General features: G+C 31.8%; 2 protein-coding genes across 8 annotated transcripts in view; one reads left to right on the forward strand and one right to left on the reverse strand.

Annotated features, from left to right (window-relative positions):
• Nucleotides 1–605: 605 nt before the first annotated feature.
• LOC110993764 (dentin sialophosphoprotein) lies at nucleotides 606–2,997 on the forward strand. The gene has a single exon (XM_022260131.2). The coding sequence runs from the start codon at nucleotides 747–749 to the stop codon at nucleotides 2,052–2,054; it is 1,308 nt and encodes a 435-aa protein (XP_022115823.1). The 5' UTR covers nucleotides 606–746; the 3' UTR covers nucleotides 2,055–2,997.
• A 626-nt stretch (nucleotides 2,998–3,623) lies between these two features.
• The window catches only part of LOC110993715 (protein sickie), a 116,470-nt gene continuing 106,464 nt past the window's right edge, over nucleotides 3,624–13,629 (reverse strand). For all 7 annotated transcript variants that reach the window (XM_045630276.1, XM_045630275.1, XM_045630274.1 and 4 more), the window contains 15 exons: nucleotides 13,418–13,501; nucleotides 11,798–11,926; nucleotides 10,047–10,211; nucleotides 9,713–9,953; nucleotides 9,473–9,612; nucleotides 9,245–9,400; nucleotides 8,830–9,130; nucleotides 8,106–8,760; nucleotides 7,751–7,900; nucleotides 6,821–7,017; nucleotides 6,446–6,554; nucleotides 6,071–6,263; nucleotides 5,587–5,745; nucleotides 5,311–5,391; nucleotides 3,624–4,887 (listed from right to left, as the gene is read on the reverse strand). In XM_045630276.1, the coding sequence (XP_045486232.1) occupies nucleotides 4,765–4,887; nucleotides 5,311–5,391; nucleotides 5,587–5,745; nucleotides 6,071–6,263; nucleotides 6,446–6,554; nucleotides 6,821–7,017; nucleotides 7,751–7,900; nucleotides 8,106–8,760; nucleotides 8,830–9,130; nucleotides 9,245–9,400; nucleotides 9,473–9,612; nucleotides 9,713–9,953; nucleotides 10,047–10,211; nucleotides 11,798–11,926; nucleotides 13,418–13,501 (2,883 nt within the window). In that variant the 3' untranslated portion in view covers nucleotides 3,624–4,764. The remainder of the gene's footprint in view (nucleotides 4,888–5,310; nucleotides 5,392–5,586; nucleotides 5,746–6,070; nucleotides 6,264–6,445; nucleotides 6,555–6,820; nucleotides 7,018–7,750; nucleotides 7,901–8,105; nucleotides 8,761–8,829; nucleotides 9,131–9,244; nucleotides 9,401–9,472; nucleotides 9,613–9,712; nucleotides 9,954–10,046; nucleotides 10,212–11,797; nucleotides 11,927–13,417; nucleotides 13,502–13,629) is intronic.

Below are 13,629 nucleotides of genomic sequence, written 5' to 3' on the forward strand. Positions count from 1 at the left end.
ACTTTATTTTAAGTTCAGCTGTGTAAAAAGAGATGTCTGTAGTTTTATTGTGTTAAACATAAATATTAAACACATACGTCCGTGTAAAATATTTGTACGTAACATCAATACTTTAGGCGTAACTTTTGAGTAACAATTCTATGCATTGCAAACCATTAAGCTTATAAGCTTTTTTTACAATAATACAATATGCAGACGATATCATCTTAAACTCAAGAATTGAGAAAATTGCTTTATATTTTGTTTACTTTTGTAGATGTTCAATTAAGGTTAATACAAGAATTCCTATTCAGATAAAAAAAAATGTCCTTATAATAATTGTAGCCTGACAAACAAAATATTATTATGTATTGACAGAGTTAAGTACTTATTATTAAGATAACAACTTATTATTATTATTTTTTTTAATATAATGGAAATACATATATAGTTCTTTATGCCATTTTCAAGTACATAATATTATTAGTGTCATCATTAACAAATATCAAAAATATTAAATCTATGGTTAGGTATGTCAAGGTTGTCATTTGAAAATGTCAAGCATGGCACAAGCCACGGGTAGCTGTCATACTGAACATATCTATAGTTGTTTTGACATTGACTTCTGTAGCGGTGGCCGGTGGCATTCATTTTTAGTCTATAAACTTTAAAATTACTAATTATTTGATATTTATGTTTTAATACAAAATAAATGTTTAGTGATTTTTATAATTATAGTGCATTTAAGAAAATTAACACTAATCAAAATGGCACAAGCGGAAGATACTGAACTTCGTGATCTTGTAATTGAAGCTTTGGAGAAAAACGGATCTCTTGCAAAAATAAGGGCTCTGTTGAGGGCTAACATTTTCCTGGCTTTCGAAGACGACTGTGAAAATATTAAACAGAATGAATCCCTTGACAATATTTTAAAGCTTCCGGAAGGAATTTTATCTTTATCGATCATACACGAGTTTTTGGAGTTCTGCAATTTAAAAAATACGTTGTTTGTTTACATGTCAGAATCACGACAAGGAAATGAGTATAAGGTTAAAACACAGCGGTCACTCATCGATACGTTACGATTAAATAAAGTGAGTAAAGATAAAGAACCTATTCTTATTACTCTGTTAAAATACTTCACTAAATCACAAAAACATGAAAGTTCGCATGAAAGCTATGAGCATGGTGATCATTCTACATATACAGTAGAACATGATACTAGTTCCTCTACAAGTCAATCCCAATCTGATAATTCATCAGATGAAAAAAATAAAATAGATTTAAGATTGTCTTTAGATAACTCAGATACTGATAGCTCTAGTGACTCAAGAAACAAGAAAAGCTCAGAATATGTTCCTAATCCAGATATAACTGTAAGTGACATAGATTTAGATGTACCTGAAGAGGTCAAAAGTTGTCCAGAAAGTTTTCCTACTGTAGAAAAAAACAAATTAAGTAACACAGATAGTCTTATTAAGACCAGTGAACAGAAATCATTTGAATTGAAACCTTTTAATTTAACTGATGAAAAACTTTTAAATACCACAGGAATACCTAATAGTGATGATGGTATAAAAGAAAATAAAATAATGGCAAATGAATTTCACACAATAAGTAGTCCTTCATCAGAATCATTTAAAAAAGAAAATATAAACTTAAGTTCTGCGATGACCACAAATTTAATTCCTAAATTGACACCAGACCAATCATACAAAAATGATCATTCGCTAGATTATAGTTACGATTTTTCATCTATTCCAGTTTCTGAAAAATCTCTTTCAAATAAACTATCAGAAAAACAAACCTCAAACCAAAATAGTTCAAGTTCATATAGTGATAAACAAAATTCCCCGAGGTCAATAAGTTCTATTTCTATATCAGATGTAGCTGATCTTATAAGTGAGAGAAGCTATGTTAGTAGAAAAAGTAAAATCTCCATTTCCCAAGGAAAATTACAGAAAGATAAAAGCCCAGATAATATAAGCTTGAAGTCTAGCAATAATTCCAGTGATTTCTCTCATTCTCCAATTCCATCTTTATCAAATCTCAGTTTAGACTATCATAGTGATTAGAGGGTTAATATTGTTTATATTATTATTTAAAAAAAAACTTTGCATTTTTATATACAATTTCAATTAAATATTTCAACATTGGTATAATATGAAGTATTGTATTTTCAAGAAACTTGTTAATAACTTGAAATAAATTGTCAATGTATAATAAATACTAAAGTGAGTACTATACGCTTGATTTGAGATATGTGTCAATGGTACACATGTGGTTGTACACAGGTCTAATGATTTGTAGTCAGTTAAATTAGCACTAGTGATCTTGTGATAATAAGCATTATTCCTAATGAAAAAGTTATTATTGGTGTATTTTTTAATTATATTAAAAGTGGTGTAAAGCTAATATAATTATACCTACTTCTGATGTTATACAAAAGAAACCTAAATTTTAACTGGAGAGTAAAAATATTCAATCCTGCATATTTCTATACTAGTTTTCATTTTAGCTAAATTTATCTAACAGCAGGAAATCTGGTTTCAGAAGGTGTCTTTTTAATGTTTTATATGTGAACAAGATGATAATTGATTACTGTCCTTTTAACTCCTGCATTTTTTATTGTAAAACAATGAATATTATTAAGTTTTTATTATATGGTGTAAATTAGCATTTTAATATATTAATATGAATGTACTTACTAATTAGGATGTATTTAAAGTAAATTATAACTACTCATTTTAGTGCATCACACATTATTTTGTAGGCATATTGTGTTGTAATAAATAATATGTTTAATTTTGCAGAAGGTTGTGCCTTATTTAAGATAACAAATTTAAACAGAGGTTCCTTAAATTTCATGTTGATGATTGTCTAGTCCTAGAAGCATAAACAGTTGCCGTCCAAATTGCTCCACTATCTCATTTGTTTCTGATGAATAACAATAACATGGTGTATTAAAATAATGTTTCTAGTGCATAAGTTCCTTTTGAATAAAGTTTTTGCTTTATATATATTGTATTTTGATTTGGTTATTGTGTTATTACCAGATCCACAAGTAACCTTATTAAGTACCAGCTGGTGCCCGCGACTTCGTCTGTGCAGGATTAGTATTTCGAGTAGCTTACATTAGCGTGGCGTAGATGAGAAGTACCTACTTAAATTAGAGTCTCGGCACGGTATTTTTTTGTTTGGTAACTAGGTTTGTCTGAGAATATCCAAAACTGTACCCCTCTTCTATTCTCTCCAAAAAAATATTAGGTACTAGAGTCCGGTACTCTGGTGAGCCGGCCATCGTGCGTCTGAATAATAATCCCGAGACGCAGTTTGTTTACTACTAAGTTACCAGCTATTTCGTTTGTAGTGTTCACTACGTGGTACACGATCTGGGTGTATCTCTACCATGTCATTATGGCTTGTCACTCTATGTTTAGCTTTTGTAGAACTTTTGGATTTTTTTTTGATGTCGAATCTATTTAAATCCTACTGAAGAGGGCTATTCGTGCAATCAATAATTTAAAATTAGTAGTCACAAATCTTATGAAAGAAGGTATAATCTTTTGTTTATTGTATAATCGCAGGATTGAAAGTAACAATCAGAGAAGATTCTGTATGTGCTCCAAAATAAAGCAAGGTACTGAAATAATACGTCATTAAGTTTTTTTCACAATTTATATAAAGCATAGATTGTAGATATCACGTTTTATGCACACAAGTCAATCCATACCGAACACAGTAACATAAGTTACATTTCTATACAAATTAATATACATACTGTATAATATGGCATAGCGGTTAGTGTAATCACATAGAAAAAATTATATTAAACATTCTTATCATATTTACACTTATTTTAGGTACATGAGTTTTATATGAAAATGGTATAAAAATTACACTTTCATAATATACGTAACATAGTTATGCAGTTGCGTCATTATTATTCCTAACTTTGAAAAATATAACAATAGTAAAAGCCACAATTCATAATATTACAATTAAACACTGTTAAAAAATTAAATATAGCTCCAGGCACTGTAGTTGAGTATTTTTCACGAATTATAGGTACTATCTGAAACTTTTTAACGAAGGCGTTAAAAATTTTCTGTGAAAAAATACAACAAAAAGAGAAAGGCTGCTACTCTTGCTTTTAGTATTTGCTATTATCCACAAATATGCAGAGCTAATCCTTTCGTTTGAAAATTTAAATAAAAAATTTGAATTTATACTAACTTTGTATAATATCTACATAATAAAATTCATGAAATACAACAGATAACCAAAAAAATATGTTTATGTATGGCAAATATTTGGCTGTGTATACATAAGTCTGACTTTTACTTTAACTGAAACAGAACTTAAAAAATACTATCTTTTATGCGTTACCTGCATGCTTAAGAAACAGTAATTCAGAAAAATCAAAGCAAATTTCTTATACATTCAATATTTGCATTATTTGTAAATCAAAAAAAAGATCTAATAATGTAATTAAAATATTGCGAGGTTTCAAAAAATAAACCTACTTGTAGAGTATGAATGAAGATTTACTGCCAATTTACTTTGTTTTATATTTAACTTGAAATAAATATTGTCAAATAATTTTAATATAACAAAGTCGTTCAGTAAATCATAGATTAAATAGATTATTGTGCTTGTGTTGTATAATAAATACGCGTTATAGCAAAATTAATTACATTAGTCAACAATACTGTATAGTCTCAATTGTGTTTTCGGTCGAAGGTCCAAAAACCCAAGAGTATAAACTTAATTATTTAGTATATTTTAAAGCTCGTTGCCCATAGAGCTGTCGTGTGTGAGATTCGAGTCCATGCTCGCATTGTCTGAGTCTTGACTTTGGTTTCCGCTGTAGTTAGCTGCCTCTTGAAGTCGCATCAACATGTTTAACTGAAAGGAAACAAATAATTGACAATCTATTTCTTAAATATCTCCACCTATAAGTTAATTTTATTTCATACACATTTATATACTTCTCTTTACAACTTTAATCCCAATGTATTGTTTGAAGTTTAAAACAAAAATGGCTAATACAGTAAAACGTTTAAATGGCGCCAAAACGCAGACAACTTCCGAAAAATTGTAACATGCTTTACAAGCATAGACCATAGATTCACACTCCTAAATTATTTTGCTTGAAGAAATTTGTTTTGTTTTTCTTTTTAAATTTCTATGTTATTAATATTAAATAACTTATTATATGTAGTTAAAGCAATAGGATTCGAGATTAGATGATATAGTACGAGCAAAGCCGTGTATAGTGAAAGATCACGTTCATAACTTTTAACGCAATTTATAGAATTTGATTTTTACCAGAGGATCTTGGTTAGGATTTACGGCTTCTTGGCTGCCTTCCTCGATATTCATGTCTTCAACTGTTATTGGCCGTAGAGTCTGAAATGAAGTTTAAGAAATTTATTAACCTCTCTGTTACCTTCTCTGTTATTTTTTTAAAATACATAGTAGACAGACTTTTAAAAAATCACCAATAAAATAATTGGAACACTATTTATTTACTATTTTATTACACACACCACTGGGTTAATGGATTTTTAGTAAAATAGGAAATTATTTTAGAATTATTCTTACATGAGAATGATTAGGTTCTCTCCATGGGTAAGAAGACTTAACGTGTTGCAGAGGGTCAATCGCTGCATGTCGTCTTCTACCGTAAAGAGCTACGCCTTCACGCACCGCCTCTGACGCGTATGGAACTATACTGTAGTTCCATACATCCGCAAACCATGCCTATAAACATTTATAATAAAAATAAATAAGCTTATAGCATCTACAATATGATTCAGGCAAGATGGATTGTTCCAAAACAAAATATATTTGGGGATTGAAGTATAGTATGGATGACGATATGTGTATACATAATCTCACATTATTTTACATATTTAAAATTACTGAGATTTTAACGAAAATCGGTTTGTCAATTCAATGTTCATACGTCTATGGTAGGGTATGGTAGGTATAAAGGAGGCTTATTGGAAATCATAATCGTCTACATGTTTTTATTTAAAAGTTGCCACGTTAAACACTTAAGAAAGACTGGTATGTTTAAAATTACCTGACTAGCTTCCAAGTCCATCGGGCAAGCTAGGAATAGCCTTGGCCCAACTGTGACGTCACTGGATGAGTGGGCTTCTAAAAACGCATTAAGGGTTGACCAGACACCTGGTAGCCATTCTAAAACGGCAGCTAGTGCTGGCTCTCGCCTACCTAGCCGTAATTCCAGAGAAAACAGCTTTCGACGTAGGTACCTGTAATTAAAAAAAAATTGAAAATTCGATAGAAATTCTACAGCTGATAAGAATTTGAATTTCAACCAAGCGGTCATAGGCAGTGTTTTAAAGATTTATATTAAGCCTGACTGTTTATTTATCAGCTAAGAACTACAAATTAAACAGATTCTTTTTGAATACATACTTATATTGTAACTTACCTAGCTAGGAATCCTTTGACTGGCTCCATGTGGTTAGCCGTTAGAAGCCATCGGAAGTTGTGATGGAGCTGCAGGTTCGTAGTATTGCAAGTCGCTTGCGACATTGTGCCTGAAATAAAATACTTAACTATAAATACTAAACTGAAGAGTCAGACGATAATCATTTATTTAAAATATTTAAATTTTAATGCATTTCAATTTAAAGTACCTAATGTATTATTTAAATATATCTTCGGTTGCCTTATTTTTCAATACATTTCTTTATGCTACAATATGTTCAGAAGAATATGACATTATCTGTAGTTTACGTATAATAAAGAGATATCAATTAGACTCTGTATTTATCGATACGTCAGACTTCTAAAGTGCTCTTACCAATAATAACAGGCATGTTCCGATTGTCAGGTGGCAGTAATCCCGCGAAAGCGTCACCAAGTGCAGACGCGTGTTGTAAATTGTCTAATACAACTACAGATGGCAATGCGGCTTCATCAGCGCCAACTGCCGCGCCACATTGCTCTGCTATGTTCCCCAAGTACGCTCGCAACTCGTTGCAGGACTTACGATCCACGCTGTAATTATTGAGTGGTTAGAACTTTTAGGATTCATAAACTATAAGTCCATTTAATAGTATTAGTTTAGTTACGAGTCTATACTTTACGGGTGTTGTGGATAGCAATAGAGCAGTGTTTCAACCTATTTTGCACCATGCTACCTTAGGTTTTCTTCCATTTTTATACAATCATTATAATTATAAAAAAAAATTTAGATAATTTTTTATATAAAATAAATTGTTCGATTAAGACACTTCAAATATAAGTTTTCGGAAGAAATCACAATAAAATTGTTAGCAAAACACAGTTAGTACATTTTCACATACAAACGTTGCGTCCATTTTGTAATTAACGTTAAAAATCAAATTGTGGGGTGCGGGTCTCACATATCCACTAATATAGAGTTTTAGTTAATTTATTACTTATAAATAAAAACAATAAACGAGATAGAGAACGAAATTCTTAATCGTAAATTTTTTAATCGCGACAATAATTATTTGTGATCGAATAACAGATTTATTACGATATTAAATTTTATTACTCTTAGAATTTTATGCTGACTTTTAAGAGCATTATCATAAATTTCTTAAAAAAAACCAATATATATTATTTGCGATAGAATAATTTTGCATAAGTATATGTACATAATCTAAATATACATTCATTTATTAATCAAAAATGTTATTAAACCATATTTGCTCATTACATAATATGAGATCAGAACAATTAATTGTTATTAATTAACACGCACTTGAAAGTCGCTACCGCTTCAGCCGGATTTCCTCGCCGCTGCGTCCGTTGCACGTAAAATTCTGCCAATTTCGCTGCTAAATATGATTTGCCAGTGCCGCTCGGCCCGCACAGAATCACGCGCCGGTGTTCCGACAGTAGAGAAACGTATCTATAACGGAAATTATTTATTTAGTTTATTACAGGTAATTAATTATAGCAAATCTAGTGCTACAAATTTACGATGTAATAATATCAGAAATTATAAGACCATTTAAGTATAATTTTAAACTATTTCAATACAAATGTATTTTGTTATCATAAATATAAAACTAATAAAATATGACTAATACATATAAAAAAAAAAAAAATCTCACCTATATACAATATTTTTTGGTATAAGGCTATCAAAGGCTAAACTTCCAACACCTTGGAGGCATATGTACAGTGTAGTCACAGTTCCAATGATGTAACCGCATGGGAGTAATTCAGGAAAACCAATTTCAGGGCCTCGAGTCGCTTCTCCCAAGTGATACGATGTTATTGAGTCCGTATTGAGACCGAGATTCGTACCCGGGTCAATCCTCGATAGATAATCCTTGAACGTTTTTCTCACAATATAATCTAAGTTCTGCCAAGTAGTCTTTCCCGAAATATACGTGAAGGCTATTGTAAATTCATTACAATTTATTGTCGAATCACTATTATAAACGTGCTTATAGGAATTACTATGTGTCGATTTGTTACTCTTAAGGCTATTAGTGTTTGACTTATTTATAGTTTGGGGGTAGTCTTGGGTTTCTATTTCGGGACTATGAGTTTGTGACATCCGCGGTGAGTCAAAACTAGACTGTTTCTCGTAATGATTACTGTAGGCGCTGGCGGATTGTTTCGCGTAGAATCTGCACTCTGATTCAGTGAGCGTATCTTGGACTTCTTCGAAATATCTCTGGAATGTTTCCGGTTGGCCTAAATATACAGCTATTGCTATTTTCTTCCCGTCAGTCGTATCTCCTTGGCTGTCTGCAACGCCTGTAAACGAGTATTATTCAGTGTTCGTGTCGAGTCAATCTAATCTGTTGATAAAAGTTATTGCCTTACCGATATCCGAATAGCTTTCCCCGATGGCAAGTTCTCGTGTTTTAGGCGGGGGAAGGACACTGTTGATATCGTAATCTCCACTCATTCTGTCACCGGCGTTCAGGCCATTAGTGAATATATCACTAGAGCCATTGAGAGCGCCGAGAATTGCCTCGCTGTTTTCATTAAGTTCACACGTTACATTATTTCCATAAATTGGTTCCATGTTTGATTTAGGTGATCCTTTTTTATCTCTCGAAGGAGTAGACGTTACACAGTTGAAATCCAAATCTAAAGGTTGCGAGTGCATGTCGATTGTTGCCTGAAAATATACAATATTAAAGTTATCGGATTTAATACTAGCTGATTATTCTGTAAGGAAGCAAAAATTTATTCATTATCATAAGGCATTTTTATTTTATTGTATGTTTCTTACTTGATGCATTGTGGCTTGATCAGCAAGACTGAACCTTCGTGGGTCTTCCACAGCGGAACCACCTGTACCTAAAGAACTCTGACTTCCTGCCAATGATCTTGACGTCACTAACCTTTGAAGCCTCTCATTGTTTTGTTTCAAGTTCAACATTTCGTTCTGTAAATATATTTACTTCATTCAAATAACAGTTGACTAGAAAACGGAAATAACCACAGATGACAAGCTTACCCTCATTTTAATAACCGTGTCTTTGAGACTTTCTAATTGATGAGCTGAAGTAAGCGCTTCTAATCGTATATCTGTTAGAACTAAGTCTTTTTCGCGTAATTGTCTTTTTAATTCGTCTACTAAAGCTTGGTCTTGCTTTTCTGTAACCAAAAGGTTTAAAAGGTTATGTAAGTCAATTTAAACTTTCACCAAATTGTGAAGTTGATTAAACTAACAAAGTCATGGCTCATAACGCTTTACCTTTGGTTTGTTCATCAGGTTTGGCCGCGGGGCATGTTGTGTTGTCTTTTGAGTTGTCGAGTGTTTCGTGGGAATGCTCTAAGCTGTTCTCATTACTTCCTTCTCTAATTGTGTGCGGGTCGTCGTAGTGATGCGACCCAGAGGAACTGTCTTGTGATGACAATTGCCCGAGGGACGCATGCTTCGCCGTTTTTGAAATCTTTGCATTTCGTGAGAACGCTTTTGTAAACGATGACCGTAACTATAAGAAATAATTTCATTGTAAACACTATACAGACTAATAATATGTTCATTTGTACAGTTTATGGTAAATCTTAAAAAAAATCGAACTTACCCAGCCTTTCTTTTTATGCTTCTTATCATGAGGTACTGAGGACCCACTACTCAAGCTGTTAATACTGGAGACGCTATCGGTGGAGAGATGTCTTGTGATCGCACCGTTACCAGTTTGTGCTAACCTTTGCGGAGATGACTGCTGGTTTGGAGGCTGTGGTAGTTCCTAAAAATTGAAACAATCGTGACTAATATATAATAAACTATAAAAAAAATATATTTCTGTATTTGAGAAAGTACATAAAAAAAGTAACAGATAATTTTCAATATGAACAAAAAAACAACCTACTATTATGAATTGTAGAACTTTTACGAGTTAACGCACCCACGGCAGATTCATGTGGATTAAATTATCGAGATGATAGGTGGAGGCCAAAGAGATTGTTACGTTTTAAAACATACTTGCTCATATACTATATTAACGAATCATTACGTATTCTTTGATTTGTTTTACAAATGCAATCTCGGTCGTCGAACTGGTTTTAATTGTTTAATTACAAGTAACGGTGTAATGGTTGAGTTTCTATTTCGTACTGTATTTACCTAAGGGCATTTGGCTGGTGGATAATTACAAAGCAAAACAGGAGTTACCTACTACCATAATCGTGCAGAATATTCTTCCGTACTATATTAGTATGTATACGTTAGTACTTTATGCTTAGGGAATCTACCATAAAATACAAGATATTATCTAAAGAATTAATTATATATCGTTTTTTCCAGACTGATCGGAACAATTTTACCTTCTTATGTGGTTTTAAGGAACATGTATATTCTTTGGAAAACCTGCTTCATTAGTGTAAAAACTCCAAGGGACTTTGTGATGCACCCGTGTTCGCCTCTTGTGATTACTTTAGTAGGTAACTCGGAAATCAGTCAAGGATATATTCCCTCTGTGTGTTCGGGATTTCCGAATATAAGCAATAATTCCTTTTGTTTAAAAATCTTGAGCATTCGCCAAAAAAATTAAGCAGAATTTAATTCAGTTCAAACGATTCTTAAGTTCACTTCCTTAATTTGGCGCCAAATTACTGGATAGGATACCTCTCGTTACGTATGGAATTTTAATCCTTCTTGTAATGATTACCTGAGTGTCACCTAATCATTATGAGCGTGATCTCATTGTAAGCAACGCGACTGTTTAATGTTGTTGCGCAATGATTGATAGTCGACCCACATAATGTTGTTTTAATCACGACCTATTACTTAATATGTATGTTTTAATGTGTACATATCCTAATTACAAGTCCCTGATTAGAATATCTTATCTAGTGCAAAAGTTTTCTGACGAATATTTTTTTCTCGCCATAAACATATTCAAGAAAATGTTGGATCCATATATTATGACATATAAATCACCTGCATTGGCTAATGCTGTGTGTAGATCTTAAGTTTACTGTTTATATACAGTTTAGACAAGCAATAGTTACATTGATGTTGTATTTGGTTTAGTAGAATAATTATTATACTACTTGTGATACTGAAGTACATGAGCAAATAATTTTATAAATAGCCTGCTACTTCATTAAGCCTTTGTTATATATTATTACATTATTAATATAGATAAAAAATTAAGATTAATTTTTTCACTCACGTCTGTTGTCATATTGAGATCAATATGTTTCTAACGCAGACCACAAAGACAGCCAATTCGAGTTTTTTAAATATATAAGCGAGTGAACTCTGGTGGCTTAACCAAATAATATTAAAAAAAAATTAAAGTTTTATTGAGTACAAAAAATAAAAAAATACCTGTCCAGTAACATTGACACCATCAGCCCGGATACCCATAGACTGCATGTGAGCCGTTGTCAAACCAGCTTGTATAGATTGCTTTCGAAGTAGCTCGATGGTTTGCCGAAGCTCCGTTAGCTCTGAGTCCTAAGATAAAGCCAAGGAAATTTGCATTAATTTACATTTTATAACAAAAATGTACTGATGTGTAAATTTAATGATAACAGAATTGCCTTGATAAGATATTTTACATAAATTAAGATTTAGTTACAGCGGAGACAAATTCATTAAACCTGCTAATAAAACATTTTAAACTGAGATGACCAAAAAAAAAATCGATTTTTTAGACAAATTTTAGGGAAGATTTTTATTATTTTTTAAGCATTAAAATAATAAAACACACACTTAATTTATACCAAAATCATAAAAAATCTTAGAGAAATTTCGTACGCAAACTATTTTAGTGAGTCGCATAAAAATCGACGCAATCTTTCTGTTTCTGGCGACATTATTTAATTTTCCAGTAACTTAATAGACAACCTAATCTAACACTACTCTGTGTATATAAATAGCACGGTAATTAAAATAGGTTTAAAAGGTTAATACTGATGTCGGTATAACTTTATCAAGCCACGTGTTTAAAAGCTCACTTAAAGCTTGCTTATATGGAAACTATAACGAGTTTGCTTATCTGGAGTATGATTTCAAACCATCTTTCACTACTCTAAGTGAGATTACTTCCTGTGTCGGCTTTTTATTTGGTATTTTGAAGTTTTAAACTCTCTCCAGTGAATCTCGAAACCCTTTTCACCCTTGAGAAGGAACTTCCTTCCGTTTTTGTCACAATTTTTTAGGTTTTCAAGTAAAAAACGTGCAAATATTTAAATACAAAGAATTAATATTACACGTAAGCATCGAATTTAATGAGGAAGAGTAAATATAATAAGAAATCGCGCCCGTTATTGTTCCAATAAAAGTAAGGTTTTTGTCAAAATATTATGAATCATTACAATACGCAATAATATGCATGTGTTATAGTACATATTTTATTGAACTATAACACAACCGAACTTAACCGAACAACGGAAGTAGGCACGTCCAATAAACGAACAGAAAAATTACTACTTCCTGTGAAGTTGTTTTTTTCTAACTTTCTCCATGTTTTTTAAAAACAACCTTCATAAAAACTAAATCCGTCTCATTATAGTGGTTTCATCACTCCGTCCACCTTCATCAGAAAGCAAACACAATAATGAAAATACTTTTACTTTAGTATTTACTCTGTATCATTGTCTAAACGTCTTATATATTCTTTATATAATGATCATTGATAAACATTTTTGGTACGAACAAAAAACATTGTATATTTTTAATATATTTTTTAACGTAGTATACCTACCCACGGATAACAATAAATCTTATATGAGGGTGAATTGTTAAGTATTGCTAACAAAATTGGTGGCATTAACTACTACCTAAAATTCAGAAATTTGTTTGCTTGTCCATTAATGACTGTGAAAACATATCTAATGTTGGTTTGTATAATACAGTTATTAGGAAAAAGCTTGATCATGCGGCATAAATTGTTCTAGGATGTATGGATATAACAAACCTATAAAAGGAAATAGGATTTATTACCTTTCTCTCGGCGGTGGCCGTCAGCTGCTGTAACCGCTGGGTCATGTTGGAGAGGCTCTGTTCGAAAGCGGACACCACGTGCGCCTGAAACAAATCATTTTCATATAATTTCTCTTAGCGACAAAACTAAATACAGATAGGCTTCGAAATTGAAATTCAATATATTTATAAATAAATATATTTGTAAAGACGACTGAAATAGATATATACAT

This window comes from Pieris rapae, chromosome 12 (assembly GCF_905147795.1).
Source record: "Pieris rapae chromosome 12, ilPieRapa1.1, whole genome shotgun sequence".
Lineage (NCBI taxonomy): Eukaryota > Metazoa > Arthropoda > Insecta > Lepidoptera > Pieridae > Pieris > Pieris rapae.

What these genes read in the sequence shown, in the direction of transcription:
- LOC110993764 (XM_022260131.2), top strand. Translation starts at nt 747, where the DNA reads ATGGCACAAGCGGAAGATACTGAACTTCGTGATCTTGTAATTGAAGCT.